At 44.4% G+C, this 19,629-nt stretch overlaps 1 protein-coding gene across 2 annotated transcripts in view; it reads left to right on the forward strand.

Annotated features, from left to right (window-relative positions):
• The first annotated feature begins 406 nt into the window (after positions 1-406).
• The window catches only part of LOC121541950 (GDNF family receptor alpha-4), a 30,156-nt gene continuing 10,933 nt past the window's right edge, over positions 407-19,629 (forward strand). For both annotated transcript variants that reach the window (XM_041851357.2, XM_041851358.2), the window contains exons 1-6: positions 407-961; positions 9,332-9,595; positions 9,703-9,795; positions 10,006-10,357; positions 11,216-11,325; positions 11,604-11,738. In XM_041851357.2, coding sequence (XP_041707291.1) covers positions 910-961; positions 9,332-9,595; positions 9,703-9,795; positions 10,006-10,357; positions 11,216-11,325; positions 11,604-11,738 — 1,006 coding nt within the window. In that variant the 5' untranslated portion in view covers positions 407-909. The remainder of the gene's footprint in view (positions 962-9,331; positions 9,596-9,702; positions 9,796-10,005; positions 10,358-11,215; positions 11,326-11,603; positions 11,739-19,629) is intronic.

Raw genomic sequence — 19,629 nt, forward strand, 5'->3', positions numbered from 1 at the left:
AATTTGCGAAACGTACAATCATATGATATGTTACAAATTCTAGCTAGGTGGCTAATGATAGCTAGCTAGGCTAGGGGTTAAGGTTAGGGTTAAGGTGAGGGGAAGGGTTAGCTAAAATAGTTAGTGTTAGGGGAAGAGTTTGCTAACATGCTAAGTAGTTGCAAAGTAGCTAAAAAGTAGTACGTAGTTGAACATTTGCTAAAATGCTAAAGTTGTCTGTGATGAGATTCGAAATCGCAACCTTTGGGTTGCTAGATGTTCCCGTTATATGCCCACCCATACAAATTTGATGTCCCGGATTTACATTTACTTTATTACGTCTAGTCTATGAGACCAGGCTGCACATCGTGGTATGGCTATGCACTCATTTTCTGTCTGTGTATTACATTTACTCCGGGGCCAATCGCAACACTGCTTGGTGTTTGAGATGCTCCATGCAGTCTGACTATTCAATTTTCAACTCTTGCAAGCGCAACTAAGGACCGACGACGCAAGTCGACATAAGTGAAATTGAGAATTATTCAAAACTAATTCAAGTGGACTGGCCTCCGTGTCGCTTGACAGCATCTGGAAACTTTGGAGCGACATTTTTCTAAATTGGTGGTGACCGCGGAACGCTTGCAGTGTATTTGGAGTATTCTTGACCACTGCAGGCTAATCAAAATATACATGTAATTTATTTTACTGCCAACCCTCTCTTTGAAAAAGAAAAAAAAACGCGACAACTGCAATTACTGCATTCGTGCGAGTACAGGTTTCGGAATTGTCACACATTTGCAAGTATCCGCTACCTTGTCTCAGTCGAACCTGGGACATACGCGGTGTGGCTGGATGTTGCAGGCGGCGGGTCAGTGAGCGCGAGGACCAAGTGCCTCTACGAAGTCCCCAACTCCCGACCTCTCTTACCTGATGCCGTGCATGATGATTGTCCTTGGAATACTTATGAATGTCCTCAGTCATGGTAAGCGAAATTCGACACACTCATCCACTAATAGTAATTTTTCTCCATCTTGTACTAGTATATTCTGAAGTGAAGAAATATTAGCCAGCGCATTTTGCACTTCAATGTACCACCTAGTTGAGAAAATCCAGTCTCTCATAAACTGTAACGCTGTAAAAGCCTTTAACAACATTTCTGGTTGTCTGTCACTTTCGAATATAAGGGTTCAACCGACGGACAGTCGGTCAGGGGACTTATTTTTTCTAAGGGATCTCCAGCGATCATATTAGCGGTGCTTCTATTTCTAAATGTAGCAGGTCATTGGTTAAGAAAGCACTCATTGGATTAGACAAAAAGTTAAATAGGCTACAATGCTTTTACTTGACTTTTTAACAATGTAGGCCTGGCTAGAATATTGACAATCCTTTATAATAAGACAATATGAATAATTTACAGTAGGCTAGGCCGATTATTAGTCGTATCTAAACCAATATCAATTTAACTTCAGTCCAGCTGCCCGTTGTATTTTTTAACATCAATAAGCTTTCTAATAATCTTTTTAGGAGCAATATGGATAAGTGTTTCATGTTTTTTAAATGAAATTGCAAGTCACTTAAGAATTGCATGCAGTGTTGTCCTTAGTTCCAAGTTCATGATGCCTATACAAAATTCAATTATTGTGCTCATTTTAATATAGCATATTCCATGTCTAGGAAACTCATATATGTATCCTCTCTTTCTATTGCTGACAAATGAGCCATATATTTAATTGATGGTCCTATAAAATGTTATAATCTTTCATACCAAGACTTTGTGCCTGAAACTGAAGCACTTAAATCAAGGCATGCGAGAGCATGAGGAGGGGTGATCTATGGTTATAGATATAGTTATGACCATAGCTCCATGACATCATTTTGAAGGTCTTATCCTGCTCTTATACTTACACGACCAGACAGGAACACGTGTTCTGCCTCTTCCTTTTACAGTTTTACAATGCTTTTATGTCTTGTTTTCATGACGTTGTTTTACTGATCCAGCTGGATATCAACATCATGTACCTACCCTAGTTAATTGTGATGTTATTAGAAAAAGCACTGGCCTGCTCTTCCAAGGCAAATTATCACAAAGGTGTGAGCTAGAAGGCTGGTAATAAGAAAACCCCTATAAAACAATTTAACTGCATTCTGACATGAGAGGCCTGCTCTTATTGTATTGTGACTTAAAGGTAAAGGTGATACCTAGTCAGTTGCACGACATAATGCATTCAACCAAAATCGGAGAGGTGTAAGGGGCTGTCTTAATCGATGTCCACATCATCGGCTCCCAGGAAGCAGTTGTTGGGGTTAACTGCCTTGCTCAAGGGTAGAACGGCAGATTTTTCTACCTTGGGGATTTGAACCAGTAACCTTTCGGTTACTGGCTCTTAACCGCTACGTTACCTGCCACCCCAACACTGACTTATTTTGTAGCCCTGCTATCACACCAGCCGCTAATACAGTACAAGTTGAAAATAGTGTTCAGGCTCTTGCCAGACTGATCGTTTCGATTGTGGCTATTAATATAGCCCTGTGAAGAATACATTGTAATGACCCAATCAATCATCATAAATCAGATCCCTTCAACATTCACATATTTCAATCAGAGTATTCAAATTGCTGTGTTTGTTCAGGACGTTTGTCTTGGAATAATTAAATGTTGTCTTGAACAATGAACCATATAGTCTGATCATTTGGACTCAATGTAATGACACTGGAGGATTCAATCGTCTTTACACTTGTTTTAATGGATCAGAGATTGACAGACGGCCATTTGGCATCGGTGTCTGAGCATTATTCAGAATGGTTCAGACCCCTCAGCTGCAGTGTAGAGTTAACCCTGGCTGTTTCACTATGATGCCCATTTCTATCCCTGTCTGGTACCTACGAATTATATGACAAGGGACATACATAATGTAGTATTACTATCATTGACTCCCTGTCAAGATGAAGGTTCAATAAAAGTACACTGAATAAGGCCACGACAACACTACCACCACAGTACACAGTCAGAATAACACCACGACAACACTACCACCTCAGTACACAGTCAGAATAACACGACAACAACACTACCACCTCAGTACACAGTCAGAATAACACAACAACAACACTACCACCTCAGTACACAGTCAGAATAACACGACAACAACACTACCACCTCAGTACACAGTCAGAATAACACCACAACAACACTACCACCTCAGTACACAGTCGAGATAAAACACGACAACAACACTACCACCTCAGTACATAGTCAGAATAACACCACAACAATACTACCACCTCAGTACACAGTCAGAATAACACCACGACAACACTACCACCTCAGTACACAGTCATAATAACACGACAACAACACTACCACCTCAGTACACAGTCAGAATAACACAACAACAACACTACCACCTCAGTACACAGTCAGAATAACACGACAACAACACTACCACCTCAGTACACAGTCAGAATAACACGACAACAACACTACTACCTCAGTACACAGTCAGAATAACACGACAACAACACTACCACCTCAGTACACAGTCAGAATAATACCACAACAACACTACCACCTCAGTACACAGTCAGAATAACACCACAACAACACTACCACCTCAGTACACAGTCAGAATAACGCCACGACAACACTACCACCTCAGTACACAGTCAGAATAACACCACGACAACACTACCACCTCAGTACACAGTCAGAATAACACCACGACAACACTACCACCTCAGTACACAGTCAGAATAACACAACAACAACACTACCACCTCAGTACTCAGTCAGAATAACACCACAACAACACTAACAACCCAGTACACAGTCAGAATAACGCCACGACAACACTACCACCTCAGTACAGTCAGATAACGCCATGACAACACTACCACCTCAGTACACAGTCAGAATAACACCACAACAACACTACCACCCCAGTACACAGTCAGAAGAACGCCATGACAACACTACCACCTCAGTACAGAGTCAGAATAACACCACAACAACACTATCACCTCAGTACACAGCCAGAAAAACGCCATGACAACACTACCACTTCAGTACACAGTCAGAATAACGCCACAATAACACTACCACCTCAGTACACCATCAGAATAACAGCAAGACAACACTACCACCTCAGTACACAGTCAGAATAACGGCACGACAACACTACCACCTCAGTACACAGTCAGAATAACGCCACAACAACACTACCACCTCAGTACACAGTCAGAATAACACCACGACAACACTACCACCTCAGTACACAGTCAGTATAACGCCACGACAACACTACCACCTCAGTACACAGTCAGAATAACACCATGACAACACTATCACCTCAGAATAACACCACAACAACTCTACCACCTCAGTACACAGTCAGAATAACGCCACGACAACACTACCACCTCAGTACACTGTCAGAATAATGCCACGACAACACTACCACCTCAGTACACAGTCAGAATAACACCACGACAACACTACCACCTCAGTACACTGTCAGAATTATGCCACGACAACACTACCACCTCAGTACACCGTCAGAATAATGCAACGACAACACTACCACCTCAGTACACCGTCAGAATAATGCCACGACAAAACTACCACCTCAGTACACCGCCAGAATAACACCACAACAACATACTGTAAGTGTGTCTTGTCAATATCTCTAAAAGTCAAACCTGTTACAGAATAAAGTGGACACACTGCTGCTGTTGTTGATGCTTATGTTAGTCCATCGTATCCGATGAGGACTTCCTTTGTTTGTATATATTTATTGTTGTTGTTAAACAGTAATCTGTGAGCTCCTTTGGCTGCATTCACACAGGCATGCCAATTCTGATATTCTTTCCACTAATTGGTCTTTTCACCAATCACATCAGCTCTTTTAACATTAGATATTTTTCTGAGCTGATCTGATTGGTCAAAAGACCAATTAGTTAAAAAACATCAGAATTGGGCTGCCTGTCTAAACGCAGCCGTAGTGACAAAACATCCTATCCGTAAACCCCTTTGTCTATCGCAGACAGGACATGGAAAATCTTGGTTTGATGGGGCACACACACACACTGTGATACGATTACTTCACTGCCCGCTACCAGGAACCATGTACAATATGCACTAATCTTTGGAGATTGATACACAGAATGATGTCGCCTTTAAAGAGTGCCATCGGAGACTTCTTGGACACCACTGAGTCACAAACTGGGTGGCAGCTGGCAGTAATGTTGACATGATGTGTAAAACCAATAAACGCAGATGTTTGAAAACGACTTAACCAGTAGAGAGAAAAAGACATACAGTGAGGCAGTCAGGCAGTCAGTCAGTCAGTCGATAGAGAGAACGTTTGCGTGTGTATTTTGTTGATAACCTTGATTTGGAACACACTGTCAGTCTCCAGGAGCAGATGGCACAGAGCTCTATCCATGCTTGGGAGGGTAGCCCAGAGTGGGTGGGTGTGTGTGTCTCTCTGTGTGCCCTGTGTGTGTGTGTGTCTTGCATTTGTATGTGTTTGTGCATCTATGTCAGGTGTTTTCTGAGAGATGTTTTGCCCTCTTTGCGTGTATGTATTTGTGCACATCACACACAGCTCACAGCTTAGGCCTAGGTGAGTATGTGCCAGTATTTGGCTGTGTTCATCAAATTTGTATGGCCCCCCCACAAGATGCACCCCTCATTCCCTGCCCTATCAAGGACCGCTGTACATGTCTTGGCCAGTCTTATTCAAACTACAAGTCTTGTATGTATAACACTTACAAGAGCACAAGACAAACGTCCACAAATCCCAGTAGATGACATGTATTTTCATGTTTATTTCCATCTGACTAATCATTGCATATGTCCTCCCTTTTTTTAGACCGTTAGGAACACAAAGTAAAGGAGTGATTATCCTTTTACCCTTTCTCTTATCTCTATCTCTCTTATCTTCATCCTTCCATCTTTGTTTTGTCGCTGTGAATAAGTAAATAGGCCATCTTGGCTTTGCCTGTAAAATATAAATAATGATCAGTGATTTCAGGACGCTGTTTCTTTTTTTTTTCTCCATTCATTAATATTTCATCGTACTTATGGTTTAGGTCAAAATGACAAAACGATCTACCTTTTGTATATGTGTACAGGCTGTACAGGTTTAATAACTTGGCTTTTCTTTTTGAAACAAAAGAACTCAACACCCTAGATATTTGAAGGCTTGCTATAAGAGGAGGTACTGCTTGTTCTGCTCATTATTGTATTTCTATGTCTTTCCCCATGGCAAGCAGTTGTTTTTGAAACATTATACTGGGCCCACCTTGTAGCTCTGTGGTATGTAAACCCCAGGAGTGGGAACCTCTGAAGTGGACCCACCCAACATGTCTGTCATCATCACCACTTTACAGAGTTCACTGAGGTTGAGCGAATTTATTTCATTTTGTTTCTCTTTCACACTATGTTTGTAGCAGTTATTATCCAATAATCAACCCTCAATTACCTCAGTAAAACAAGGCTGATGTGCCCTGGGTGAGCACTGAGCGTATTAGATCCTGAAACTCCTCCAGCGTTTCCATGTTTCCGAAATGGTTACCAAAACGCCTCTAAGGAATTGTTGTAGACGAGAGAAGCTAGATGGTGGAATTCACGGGTTGCAGAACTACTCACTTTGTGTGATTCTTATCTTTGTGACTAGGCAGTGTAGGGGTTTTGTGTGTTTAACTTATTGTGTATGGGTGAGAATGGATGAATAAATAAATGTGTGTGTACTTTAAATGATGTGGAACAGTGTGTGTGTGAGTCTGTGTGTGTGTTGATATGTGGTTTGTGGCTGCTCTTATGACATTAACCTCAAGCGGGTCACTGAGCTAGAAAGCCATCAGCTTTGCCTCACAAATTCTATAACTCGCCCCACTGAGAAATCAATAGAGCGCATTAAGCCTTACATATCACAGGTATTCATCTCTCCTCCTCACTCTTAAGATGTTCAGTCCTTTCCTTTTACCCCTCCCTCCCTCCACCAATCACACCCCTCCCTCCCTCCCTCCACCAATCACACCCCTCCCGCCCTCCACCAATCACACCCCTCCCTCCCTCCCTCCCTCCCTCTCCCTCCCTCCCTCCCTCCCTCCCTCCACCCATCACACCCCTCCCTTCCTCCCTCCCTCCCTCCCTCCACCCATCACATCCCTCCCTCCCTCCACCAATCACACCCCTCCTGCCCTCCACCAATCACACCCCTCCCTCCCTCCCTCCCTCCACCCATCACACCCCTCCCTCCCTCCACCCATCACACCCCTCCCTCCCTCCCTCCCTCCCTCCCTCCCTCCCTCCCTCCCTCCCTCCCTCCCTCCCCCCTCCCTCCCTCCCTCCACCAATCACACCCCCTCCCTCCACCAATCACAACCCTCCCTCCCTCCACCCATCACACCCCTCCCTCCCTCCACCCATCACACCCCCTCCCTCCCTCCACCAATCACACCCCTCCCTCCCTCCCTCCACCAATCACACCCCTCCCTCCCTCCACCCATCACACCCTCCCTCCCTCCCTCCACCAATCACACCCCTCCCTCCCTCCCTCCACCCATCACACCCCTCCCTCCCTCCACCCATCACACCCCCTCCCTCCCTCCACCCATCACACCCCTCCCTCCCTCCACCCATTTTGTCGTCAGTGAAACTGCTCAATGTAGCGTGGCGACTGTTCATCATCGTGTCTATAAAGAATGCTCAAGACATTACCGTAATTATGACTTCACTGCCTGACAAGATTTAACCGAGCTGGTCTGTACCTGACATGGGTTCTAATGATGTTGTTTGTGTATTAAGATAGGCCCTCTGAAACAAAAGTTGCTGATGGTGTCTATCTTGGTCCTGGTCAGCCTTAGGGAGCGTACATGCTGGAGTGGAGAGTAATGAACAAACCACTGTCCGTAATGGAGATCACTGGCAGGCTGTTTAATTGCACAACCTAAGCCAGGGGCCCCGCCTGCTTTTCTGTGATATGACTTTATTATGAGGTGTCATTGTGTGTGTGTGTGTGTGTGTGTGTGTGTGTGTGTGTGTGTGTGCCACATCTCCTAATACTCCTCATCCACCACACTTTTCTAGGAGACATGAACATGGCGGTAGCTAAAAGACAACAATAACAATGTCTTCTCCAAATTGACGAGTTAAACTCTTTGGGAATTATTGTTCTTCACATTTCAATCAATTCTATAACTTCTCTCTGTAACCAGAGGACTTTGATAAAGGCAGCGCTCTTATCTGTATGAACATGCTGGCTGCCCCATAGGACTCCATATTCCCCAACCTATCAAATGAGCTTAGAATGCATGTGGTTATTCAATTGAATATGCTTAATTAGGATGTATATGGCGTTGTAGATGTTCATAAAAATGCATATTTTGCAGTTAGTTTAATATGAATGTATTTAAGTACTTGGTGTCATTAATGTGATCCGTTATACTTCATCTCATTACCATATAACGTTATATGGCTCATTGTCCTGAATCTTGCTGGGAGCTCCAGAGTTTTTGTGCTTCCCTTGCCAGTCTCGTCTGCTAGGGTCCCCTGCCTACGTTGACGGACCGTATCACTCTGTTTTTGATGTGTCCCCTGCCAGATTGAGATGTGGACCTCATGGGGCGTTTGTGATTGTAACCACGCGCCACTGGAATTTGATTTCAGCTGTGCTGTGCGCTCCCAGCCAGCATGGGCTAAATTGAAGCGTGTGACGATTTAATCAGGATGCCCCTTAGTGCGCGCGTGTGTGTGTGTGTGTATAGGAGTGTGGTTGTATGTGGGCCTATAGGCATATACATTATGTTTGTTTGTTTGCAAGTATGTGTGGGTGTGAGCAAGAGAGAGAAAGAGTCTGAATAACAAACATGTTTAATGGGGATATAGCTGCAAATCCGGATCCCATTTGTAGACGGACACTTAAAACCATCTGGGAAAAAGCTGCATTTGCCACTTGCCAAAAACTATTTCAATGCTACCACGAATGAGCTGAATTGAAGTTCCCCTTAAAACTGAAAATTGACAGTTAATTAAACAACATTAATTAAACAACATTGCTAACCACTCTTTTACTTAACCTCTTCAGTCTGTGATTCTGCCTGGCCTTTATCCTGACAACTGATGGGGCTGCCAGTTCTTCACAGAACATAATCAATACTCTGAAGTGTTATGTACACTGTCACTCGACTCCACCTCTGACATGAGGCTCTTGCTTTTCACCAAATAAGCACTGACGCTCTTTGTCAAACAGGTGCTAACCCACAGAACGATTCTTAAACTGTAAAAATAGCCGGTCAGGACCACAGGTGACCAATTATAATCATGTTCCTCATCCTCCACCTCTTCCAGGCAGCGTGCTGGCAGGCTCCATAGACTGTCAGGAGGCTGAGCGAGGCTGTGTGCAGGATCAGGGCTGCATGGGGGTGTACAGGGTGCTGGAGTACTGTGCTGCTGAGGAGGCCGTGTCGCCCCTGGGCCCAGATGCCCGGGGGGAGTGTCTGGAGGCCCAGAGCGCCCTGCAGCAGTATCGGCCCCTCCAGGCCTGCAAGTGCCAGCGCGGCTCCCGCCGGGAGGAGCTCTGCCTCAGGGTCTACTGGACCGTCAGATTCGCTGGTGAGTTTCACTGTTTGTGTGTTTTTTTGTCTTTTTATGTGTTTCATTTTATCTGTGTGTGTGTGTGAGATGTTTTTCTCTTGAATGTCTCTGTGTTGTTGCTGCAGTGTATGATGAGTACGAGGTGTCTCCGTATGAGGATCTGGAGGTGGAGTTTGTGAGGCACATAGAGATGTCACGCATGGCCTCTATCATGGCAGGTACTGCTCCACTCCCGTCACTACACAGCTCGCTCTTATTGGAGCATAATAATGACTATGACAGTCTGGGATGTCCAGAATCATGTCTTTTATGATTTTGTCTTCCTTTCTCTCTTATTCATTGCCCCTTTTCCCAAAACCCCACCTTCCTCCATTCTTCTCTCTGTTTTCTTCCTCTCCTCACCCTACCACTCCTCCCTCTCCTCCCAGCCTCCTCTCTGCCTCTGGATGGACAGAACCAGTGTCTGAAAGCAGCCCAGGACTGTGGTCTGTATGAGAAGTGTGGTTCTCTGAGGTCGGAGTATGTTGTGGCCTGCACCAAGCGGGCTCCGGGCTCCGACGGCAGCTGTAACAGACAGAAGTGCCACCGGGCGCTGCGTCGCTTCCTGGAGCGGGTACCAGAGGAGTACAGCTTCGCCCTGCTATTCTGTCCCTGCTCCGATGCTCTCTGTGGGGAGCGCCGGCGGAAGACCATCGTACCGTCGTGTTCCTATGAGGAGAGAGACGGCAAACCCAACTGCCTCAGCCTGCAGGGCTACTGTGCCAGGGATGAGCTGTGTAGGTGAGCTGAGCTGGCTGGGGAACATGGTTTCTGGGAGGTGTGACATCAGGCTAAACTTTTCCACTCCACATTAAGTCCTCTATCAAGGCACATTAACAGTTATAATCACAATGCAAAGATTCATAACTAGCGTAATGTTAGAGAGGCAGAGGTGGAGAGGACTGGATGTACCTATTTCATCAACCATTTGAACATTTGCAATCCTCTCAGTGCAAGAGGTTCAGATAAATAGTTACAGTACAAATAGTTCCAAGGTTTGACTTCCCTACAGAGAAGAGGTTGTTCACTAATCTTCATCATTGATAACGTTGATAACATCCATAATAATAAGGACTAATGATATGTCGATAAGGCTCTGTGACGACTCTGACACAGGCTGCAGTGTTTTTATTCCACTGGCTGCTCAGTGGTGTTTTGTATGGATGAGTATGTCTGTGGAGCAGGTGAGAGGTGTTAATGTGACCTACATTGGAATTATGAATACACAACTGGGTTTGACTAGCAGACGCTATGTTCCAGTGTTCTTATCAAGTCAATATTCAGAAAATATTATATATATACAGGAAAAATCGAATATTCAGAATAATATTGCAGCACCTCGAGTCTCATGTTTCGGATGCTTACACAATTCCAAGCTGGAAGGTTCTCTTTCTGTATGCTTTCATGTGCTACGGATTCTGCGTTTCGCTAGGTACTGAATCCAAAAAACATAATTGTAAAGACGCCCTCAGAAATGTACACTGCCAAGTTGCCAACCCAGGATTGGCACCTGTTTACAATGATGTTTTTCTCCCTTTGTGTGTTTGTGTATGGGTGTGTGTTTGTGTGAATGTGTGTGTTGGTGTGTATGTCTATCAGATCTCGTCTGGCTGATTTCCAGCACAACTGCCAGCCCTCGTCCCACTCTCCCTCTGGCTGCATGAGAGAGAGTGGAGCCGTCTGCCTTAAGGCCTACGCAGGACTCATAGGTGAGCTGGAGAGAGAAAGGGAAGAGGGGATGGAAGAGGGATTAACAACACAAGGAAGGAACAATGTTAGAGAAGGAGTGCTGAGTTGACTCCAAGGGCCTTTTAATCAGGTCATTGTTGTTAGCTTTTGCTAACCCCAAGGTGTAGGTAGGCACTCATTTCATTGCCAATTGGCTTGTTTGGCTTTTCATCAAACGCTCCCAGTTCGTATTGAAATCAGGTCTGCTGACACATCTCTATGAACCCAACCTGCTCCTGTGTGTGTCTGTGTGAACCAGGCACCATCATGACCCCCAACTACGCAAACAATCTCAGTATGGACGTGTCCCAGTGGTGCAGCTGTGAGGGAAGTGGGAACCTGTGGCAGGACTGTCTGCACATCCTGCACATGTTCCACAGAAACATCTGTCTGCGTGAGTAATACTCCCTCCCTCAACCCCGCACAATGACACCCCCTACAGGCTGCTGCAGCAATAGCCCTGGTCCTGTGAAGCCCACTTGAAATCAGCAGATTACAGAAATACATTTGCGGGTGCTCTGTAGCCCAGTAGCCCTAGAGATCTGCTTACTTTTTCTGTATGGTTTACTGTAGCTCAGCGCTTAATTACAAATGTTGATGGACAGCGGTGTTAAATGAAATCGTTTCATTCACATCTGATTGACGTATTGAGCATGCAACTGAGGTGAATAACATAATTATTGCCAAGCCTTATTAAAGAGCGACTGCCCCTAAAAAGCAACTTCTAATTTGGAAAAACTGCCTCTGTGGCATCGATATTAGTCAGAAACATTTATTCTAGTGTCAAAATTTACTACAAAGTGTAAATAGGATAACTTTGGTCATAAAGTCAGTCTCGTCCAAAACAGAGATTTACAAGATGATAGGAAAAAATGGTATGTCACTGAATGGAGGGCACCGTAACAGTTTTCCTTGGGCTGGGTTTATTTCAATCCTGCCCACATGCCCACAGCTGGCAGCACCCAAATAATCATCAATTCAGAGCGCAGCTGTACACAACCGGATCATAATGCCCATGGTCATTTGGTTTGACATAAGATATCCCTATGGGGCTGGTTAGGAAATTACACAATGTACAGTGGGGGAAAAAAGTATTTAGTCAGCCACCAATTGTGCAAGTTCTCCCACTTAAAAAGATGAGAGAGGCCTGTAATTTTCATCATAGGTACACGTCAACTATGACAGACAAAATGAGAAAAATAAATCCAGAAAATCACATTGTAGGATTTTTTATGAATTTATTAGCAAATTATGGTGGAAAATAAGTATTTGGTCAATAACAAAAGTTTCTCAATAGTTTGTTATATACCCTTTGTTGGCAATGACACAGGTCAAACGTTTTCTGTAAGTCTTCACAAGGTTTTCACACACCGTTGCTGGTATTTTGGCCCATTCCTCCATGCAGATCTCCTCTAGAGCAGTGATGTTTTGGGGCTGTCGCTGGGCAACACGGACTTTCAACTCCCTCCAAAGATTTTCTATGGGGTTGAGATCTGGAGACTGGCTAGGCCACTCCAGGACCTTGAAATGCTTCTTACGAAGCCACTCCTTCGTTGCCCGGGCGGTGTGTTTGGGATCATTGTCATGCTGAAAGATCCAGCCACGTTTCATCTTCAATGCCCTTGCTGATGGAAGGAGGTTTTCACTCAAAATCTCACGATACATGGCCCCATTCATTCTTTCCATTACACGGATCAGTCGTCCTGGTCCCTTTGCAGAAAAACAGCCCCAAAGCATGATGTTTCCACCCCCATGCTTCACAGTAGGTATGGTGTTCTTTGGATGCAACTCAGCATTCTTTGTCCTCCAAACACGACGAGTTGAGTTTTTACCAAAAAGTTCTATTTTGGTTTCATCTGACCATATGACATTCTCCCAATCCTCTTCTGGATCATCCAAATGCACTCTAGCAAACTTCAGACGGGCCTGGACATGTACTGGCTTAAGCAGGGGGACACGTCTGGCACTGCAGAATTTGAGTCCCTGGCGGCGTAGTGTGTTACTGATGGTAGGCTTTGTTACTTTGGTCCCAGCTCTCTGCAGGTCATTCACTAGGTCCCCCGTGTGGTTCTGGGATTTTTGATCACCGTTCTTGTGATCATTTTGACCCCCACGGGGTGAGATCTTGCGTGGAGCCCCAGATCGAGGGAGATTATCAGTGGTCTTGTATGTCTTCCATTTCCTAATAATTGCTCCCACAGTTGATTTCTTCAAACCAAGCTGCTTACCTATTGCAGATTCAGTCTTCCCAGCCTGGTGCAGGTCTACAATTTTGTTTCTGGTGTCCTTTGACAGCTCTTTGGTCTTGGCCATAGTGGAGTTTGGAGTGTGACTGTTTGAGGTTGTGGACAGGTGTCTTTTATACTGATAACAAGTTCAAACAGGTGCCATTAATACAGGTAACGAGTGGAGGACAGAGGAGCCTCTTAAAGAAGAAGTTACAGGTCTGTGAGAGCCAGAAATCTTGCTTGTTTGTAGGTGACCAAATACTTATTTTCCACCATAATTTGCAAATAAATAAATAAAAAATCCTACAATGTGATTTTCTGGAAAAAAAATTCTCAATTTGTCTGTCATAGTTGACGTGTACCTATGATGAAAACTACAGGCCTCTCTCATCTTTTTAAGTGGGAGAACTTGCACAATTTGTGGCTGACTAAATACTTTTTTTCCCCACTGTCCATGGGACAATATTTGTAAATGTCAATAGCTCAACATTTCAATGAAAACCTCAAACCAACTATAAATTGTAGAAATGTACAGTGGGGAGAACAAGTATTTGATACACTGCCGATTTTGCAGGTTTTACTACTTATAAAGAATGTAGAGGTCTGTATCTTTTATCATAGGTACACTTCAACTGTGAGAGACGGAATCTAAAACAGAAATCCAGAAAATCATGTTGTATGATTTTTAAGTAATTAATTTGCATTTAATTGCATGACATAAGTATTTGATACATCAGAAAAGTAGAACTTCATATTTGGTACAGAAACCTTTGTTTGCAATTACAGAGATTATACGTTTCCTGTAGGTCTTGACCAGGTTTGCACACACTGCAGCAGGGATTTTGGCCCACTCCTCCATACAGACCTTCTCCAGATCCTTCAGGTTTCGGGGCTGTCGCTGGGCAATACGGACTTTCAGCTCCCTCCAAAGATTTTCTATTGGGTTCAGGTCTGGAGACTGCCTAGGCCACTCCAGGACCTTGAGATGCTTCTTACGGAGCCACTCCTTAGTTGCCCTGGCTGTGTGTTTCGGGTCGTTGTCATGTTGGAAGACCCAGCCACGACCCATCTTCAATGCTCTTACTGAGGGAAGGAGGTTGTTGGCCAAGATCTCGCGATACATGGCCCCATCCATCCTCCCCCTCAATATGGTGCAGTCGTCCTGTCCCCTTTGCAGAAAAGCATCCCCAAAGAATGATGTTTCCACCTCCATGCTTCACGGTTGGGATGGTGTTCTTGGGGTTGTACTCATCCTTCTTCTTCCTCCAAACACAGCGAGTGGAGTTTAGACCAAAAAGCTCTATTTTTGTCTCATCAGACCACATGACCTTCTCCCATTCCTCCTCTGGATCATCCAGATGGTCATTGGCAAACTTCAGACGGGCCTGGACATGCGCTGGCTTGAGCAGGGGACCTTGCGTGCGCTACAGGATTTTAATCCATGACGGCGTAGTGTGTTACTAATGGTTTTCTTTGAGACTGTGGTCCCAGCTCTCTTCAGGTCATTGACCAGGTCCTGCCGTGTAGTTCTGGGATGATCCCTCACCTTCCTCATGATCATTGATGCCCCACGAGGTGAGATCTTGCATGGAGCCCCAGACCGAGGGTGATTGACCGTCATCTTGAACTTCTTCCATTTTCTAATAATTGCGCCAACAGTTGTTGCCTTCTCACTAAGCTGCTTGCCTATTGTCCTGTAGCCCATACCAGCCTTGTGCAGGTCTACAATTTTATCCCTGATGTCCTTACACAGCTCTCTGGTCTTGGCCATTGTGGAGAGGTTGGAGTCTGTTTGATTGAGTGTGTGGACAGGTGTCTTTTATACAGGTAACGAGTTCAAACAGGTGCAGTTAATACAGGTAATGAGTGGAGAACAGGAGGGCTTCTTAAAGAAAAACTAACAGGTCTGTGAGAGCCGGAATTCTTACTGGTTAGTAGGTGATCAAATACTTATGTCATGCAATAAAATGCAAATTAATTACTTAAAAATCATACAATGTGATTTTCTGGATTTTTGTTTTAGATTCTGTCTCTCACAGTTGAAGTGTACCTATGATAAAAATTACAGACCTCTACATGCTTTGTAAGTAGGAAAACCTGCAAAATCGGCAGTGTATCAAATACTTGTTCTCCCCACTGTATATACAAATTGTAGCTCTCTTCACGACAACAGACACAGGTTGGTTCCTTGAAACGGGCGTTTATTGCCTTGCACGTCTTTTTCTCCGATGCATCCACGTCACGCCGTGAGAACTATATATTTGAATGAACACAGTAACGTTGATAAATTATACAGTACTGAAACAAAATAATACAAATGGCGCTCGGCGCGACAATACAAATGGCACTTGGCGCGAATATAAACATAGTTCTACAGGTTGAACAAAATACCTTGTTGGCTGCTTGTCCTGAAAAGAGGTTCTTGAATCCTTAAAGTCCCATGAAAGTCCCTTTACTGTCTTTCTTGGCCTCTGCCATCAACAATTATAACTCAGACTAAGATCTGCTTAAGTTAGATTGCACACAGTCAATTAACAAATTCCGTAGCAGTAACACAACAGAGAACCTTAGTTCCTTGATGGAACATAAAAACACAAACAATGGCCTAAAGTTAATTTTACCTGTTACATCACATTTAAAATCTTACCTATACATCAATAAATCATTTATTTATTTAATACATCAAATAAACCATGAATTATGTATTAATCATGCATCGTGAACACAGCATCTATGTAACACCACTTACACTCCCACCAAATCACTCATTAACTTGGAATGTGGGATTTTCTTTTAAACAAACATTATGAAAATAATGAATAAAATGTTTTAAGTCTGAATGAACGTGATGAACGTATGTGATTTAGTTAGCCTCTAGTAAGGTAACTACCTTGTGAATAGGCCTTTCAAGGAGGACTGATCTAGTGTGTGGTTTTCCTGACTAGTAGCTTCAGCTTTCGCACCATGCCGTCTGCACTAGGATGAGCTTCTACAACCCTGACAAGCTTCCACTCGTTTCTTGGTGAGCTGTCATCTTGTAGAATCACAATATCATCTACTTGTGAGTTTCGTGATTTTCTTTGCCATTTCTGTCATTGTTGGAGGTTTAGCAGGTTTTCTCGTTTCCATCTTCGCCAGAATTCATTGGCTAGGAACTGCACTCTTCTCCACCTTTTGCACAGATAGAGGTCTTCTTTGCAGAATTGTCCAGGAGGGGGCAGAATAATTGAAGATTTTATAGTTAGTATGTGGTTAGGAGTGAGAGGTTCTGGACTGTTGGGATCGTGAAGATGTTCAACACTTAGTGGCCTGCTGTTGATTATAGCCATTGTTTCATAAAGGAATGTTCTCAGAGTTGTGGTGTCGAGTCTGCTTGCGGACTTGTCGAGCATAGTAGTCAGAATGCTCCGAATCGTTCGAATTTGGCGCTCCCAGACTCCACCCATGGAACTTGCTGATGGGACGTTCATAACGAATTCACAACCGATTGCTCGTTGACGTTCTTGATCCATTCCCTTGAGCAACTCAAAAAACACTATTTTAGCACCCATGAAATGTGTTCCCCGATCGCATCTCAATTGGCGTACAGGTCCTCTGATAGCTACAAACATTCGAAGTGCATTTATGAAAGCGTCTGTTGTCAAGTCGTCTAGTGTTTCAATATGCACTGCTCTGGAGCATAGGCAGGTAAACAACAATCCATATCGTTTTAATTCCTTTCTTCCTTCCTTTACGATGAAGGGGCCAAAACAATCAAGACCGCAGTAAGTAAAGGGAGGGGATGTCTCTGTTCTCTCACCCGGCAGATCCGCCATTTGTTGAACTTCTGTAGTTCTTCTGTATCTCCTACATTGTACTCACTTGTAAATGTGTGAGGAGACCACATTTCCGCATCCCAAGATCCATATTCCGTTTGCACGCAACTCGTTCATAGTCATGCCTCTTCCTTGGTGGTGTACACACACATGATGATGTTTGACGAGCAGGGCTGACACATGAGATTTCTTCGGAAGTATTGTGGGATGTTTTACATCATGGTGTAATGCTGATTGGGATAGCCGTCCTCCCACCCTGAGGACATTGTTTTTGTCCAAGAAGGCATTCAACTGGTGTAACTTGTTGTGCTTGTTCATGGTATGTTCTTTCTGGAGCTTGATTTTATGGATGTCTTCAGCAAAGGCTTCTTCTTGCACCAGCTTGATAATGAAGATTTCTGCTTTTCTTCTTTCTTCAAGGCTAGTTGCTTCATTCGTTCTTGGTTGAAGTCCTTTGAATTCCCTGACAAAATTTCTGGATCCTGGTGATGGCTCTCACTGCTCTGGACCAGTCAGAAAACTTAATGAAGCGATTCGCTATTGAATTCACTTCTTTCGTCTTGAATGCGTGGACATGGGCCTTGCGAAGCTCAGGGTCGGTTGTTTCTACTTCTCCCACCATTTCCTCTTCACATGGAAGACTCCGCTGCCAAAGAAAGTTGGGTCCTTTCAGCCAGTTAGACTCTTTCAGCTGAACTGCACTCAGCCCTCTTGAGGCATAGTCGGCTGGGTTATTTTCAGAGCTGACATATCGCCATTGTTCAGGGTTTGTGCTTGATCTTATGCGTTGGATCCGGTTTGCTACAAACCTGTGAAACCTCTTGGCGTCGTTGTTCACGTAGCCAAGGACCACCTTTGAGTCCGTCCAGTAACACTCTTGCAGGTTTTCAATCTTGAGCTCTCTTTTGACGACATCACCATTACGGACTGAAGTCACAGCTGACGACAATTTAAGTCTTGGGATAGTCGTTCGTTTGGTAGGGGCTACTCTCTTCCCCATAACAAGTGAGCAACTGATATGTCCTGTTTCACTTATAGCTCGGAGATACGAACATGCACCATATCCATTGAGAATTGCATCTGAAAAGTTGTGAAGCTCATATCGCTTGACCTCGCCAAAGCTTGATGAAAGGTAGCTTCTTGGAATCTTCAGGGCTGCAAGGTGAGGCAAATCCTTAAGCCATGACTCCCATTGTGGCAGAATGTGCTCGGGGAGATCTTCGTCCCAGCTTACTTTGTCTCTGCATAGCGTCTGAAGGATCTGTTTGCCAACTAGTATGAAGGGAGCCACAAACCCCAGCGGATCATAGACGGAAGCGACGGTTGAGAGAACACCTCTCCTTGTCAGTGGATTTTCCTTAACTACGACCCTGAATTGGAATTCATCTGTTTCGACGCACCACTGAACTCCAAGCGCTCGCTCGATGTAAAGTTCTCCAAGGACCATGTCTAGATCCTTGGTTTGGGCACGTTCTGCAAGTGGTATAGCGGTAATCACTTCTTTGTCGTTGGACACGAACTTGTGCAGCCGAAGGTTTCCTGTTTTGCACAAGGCTCTTGACTCTTCCACCAAATGTATGGCTTCAGCAGGTGGCTTTACGCTTATTAAGCCATCGTCGACTTAAAAGCTTCTCTGGATAATCTTGATGGACTCTTCACTGAACCTTCCATGACCCTGCGATGCCAGATGCTTGAGTCCAAAGTTGGAGCAGCCAGGGGATGAAGCTGCCCCAAACAAGTGCACCTTCATTCTGTACACAGAGGGTTTGGAGTCTAGATCGCCTTTGTCCCACCAGAGGAACCTTAGGTAGTCTTGGTGTTCCTTTGCAACGTGAAACTGATGAAACATCTTTTCAACATCACACATTATGACGACTGGACCTTTTCTAAACCGACATAGCACTCCAACTAATGTGTTAGTCAGGTCTGGCCCGGTCAAGAGATGATCGTTTAGGGAGGTCTCTTGACAGCGTGCCGAACAGTCGAAAACCACACGGATCTTCCCAGGTTTGTGGGGGTGGTAGACTCCGTGGTGCGGAATGTACCATGCTGGTTGGTTATCGAGTTCAGGCTGTGGAACCTTCTCAGTATCTCCTCTGGTTATTATGTCATTCATGAAATGGACATAATCCTCATAATACTGCTTATTTATCCTCAGTCGTCGCTCTAATGAGGTGAGCCTATGAACTGCACATCGTTTATTGTCTGGGAGATTAGGTTTGTCCGTCTTGAAAGGAAGTGG

This window comes from Coregonus clupeaformis, chromosome 27, assembly GCF_020615455.1.
Source record: "Coregonus clupeaformis isolate EN_2021a chromosome 27, ASM2061545v1, whole genome shotgun sequence".
Lineage (NCBI taxonomy): Eukaryota > Metazoa > Chordata > Actinopteri > Salmoniformes > Salmonidae > Coregonus > Coregonus clupeaformis.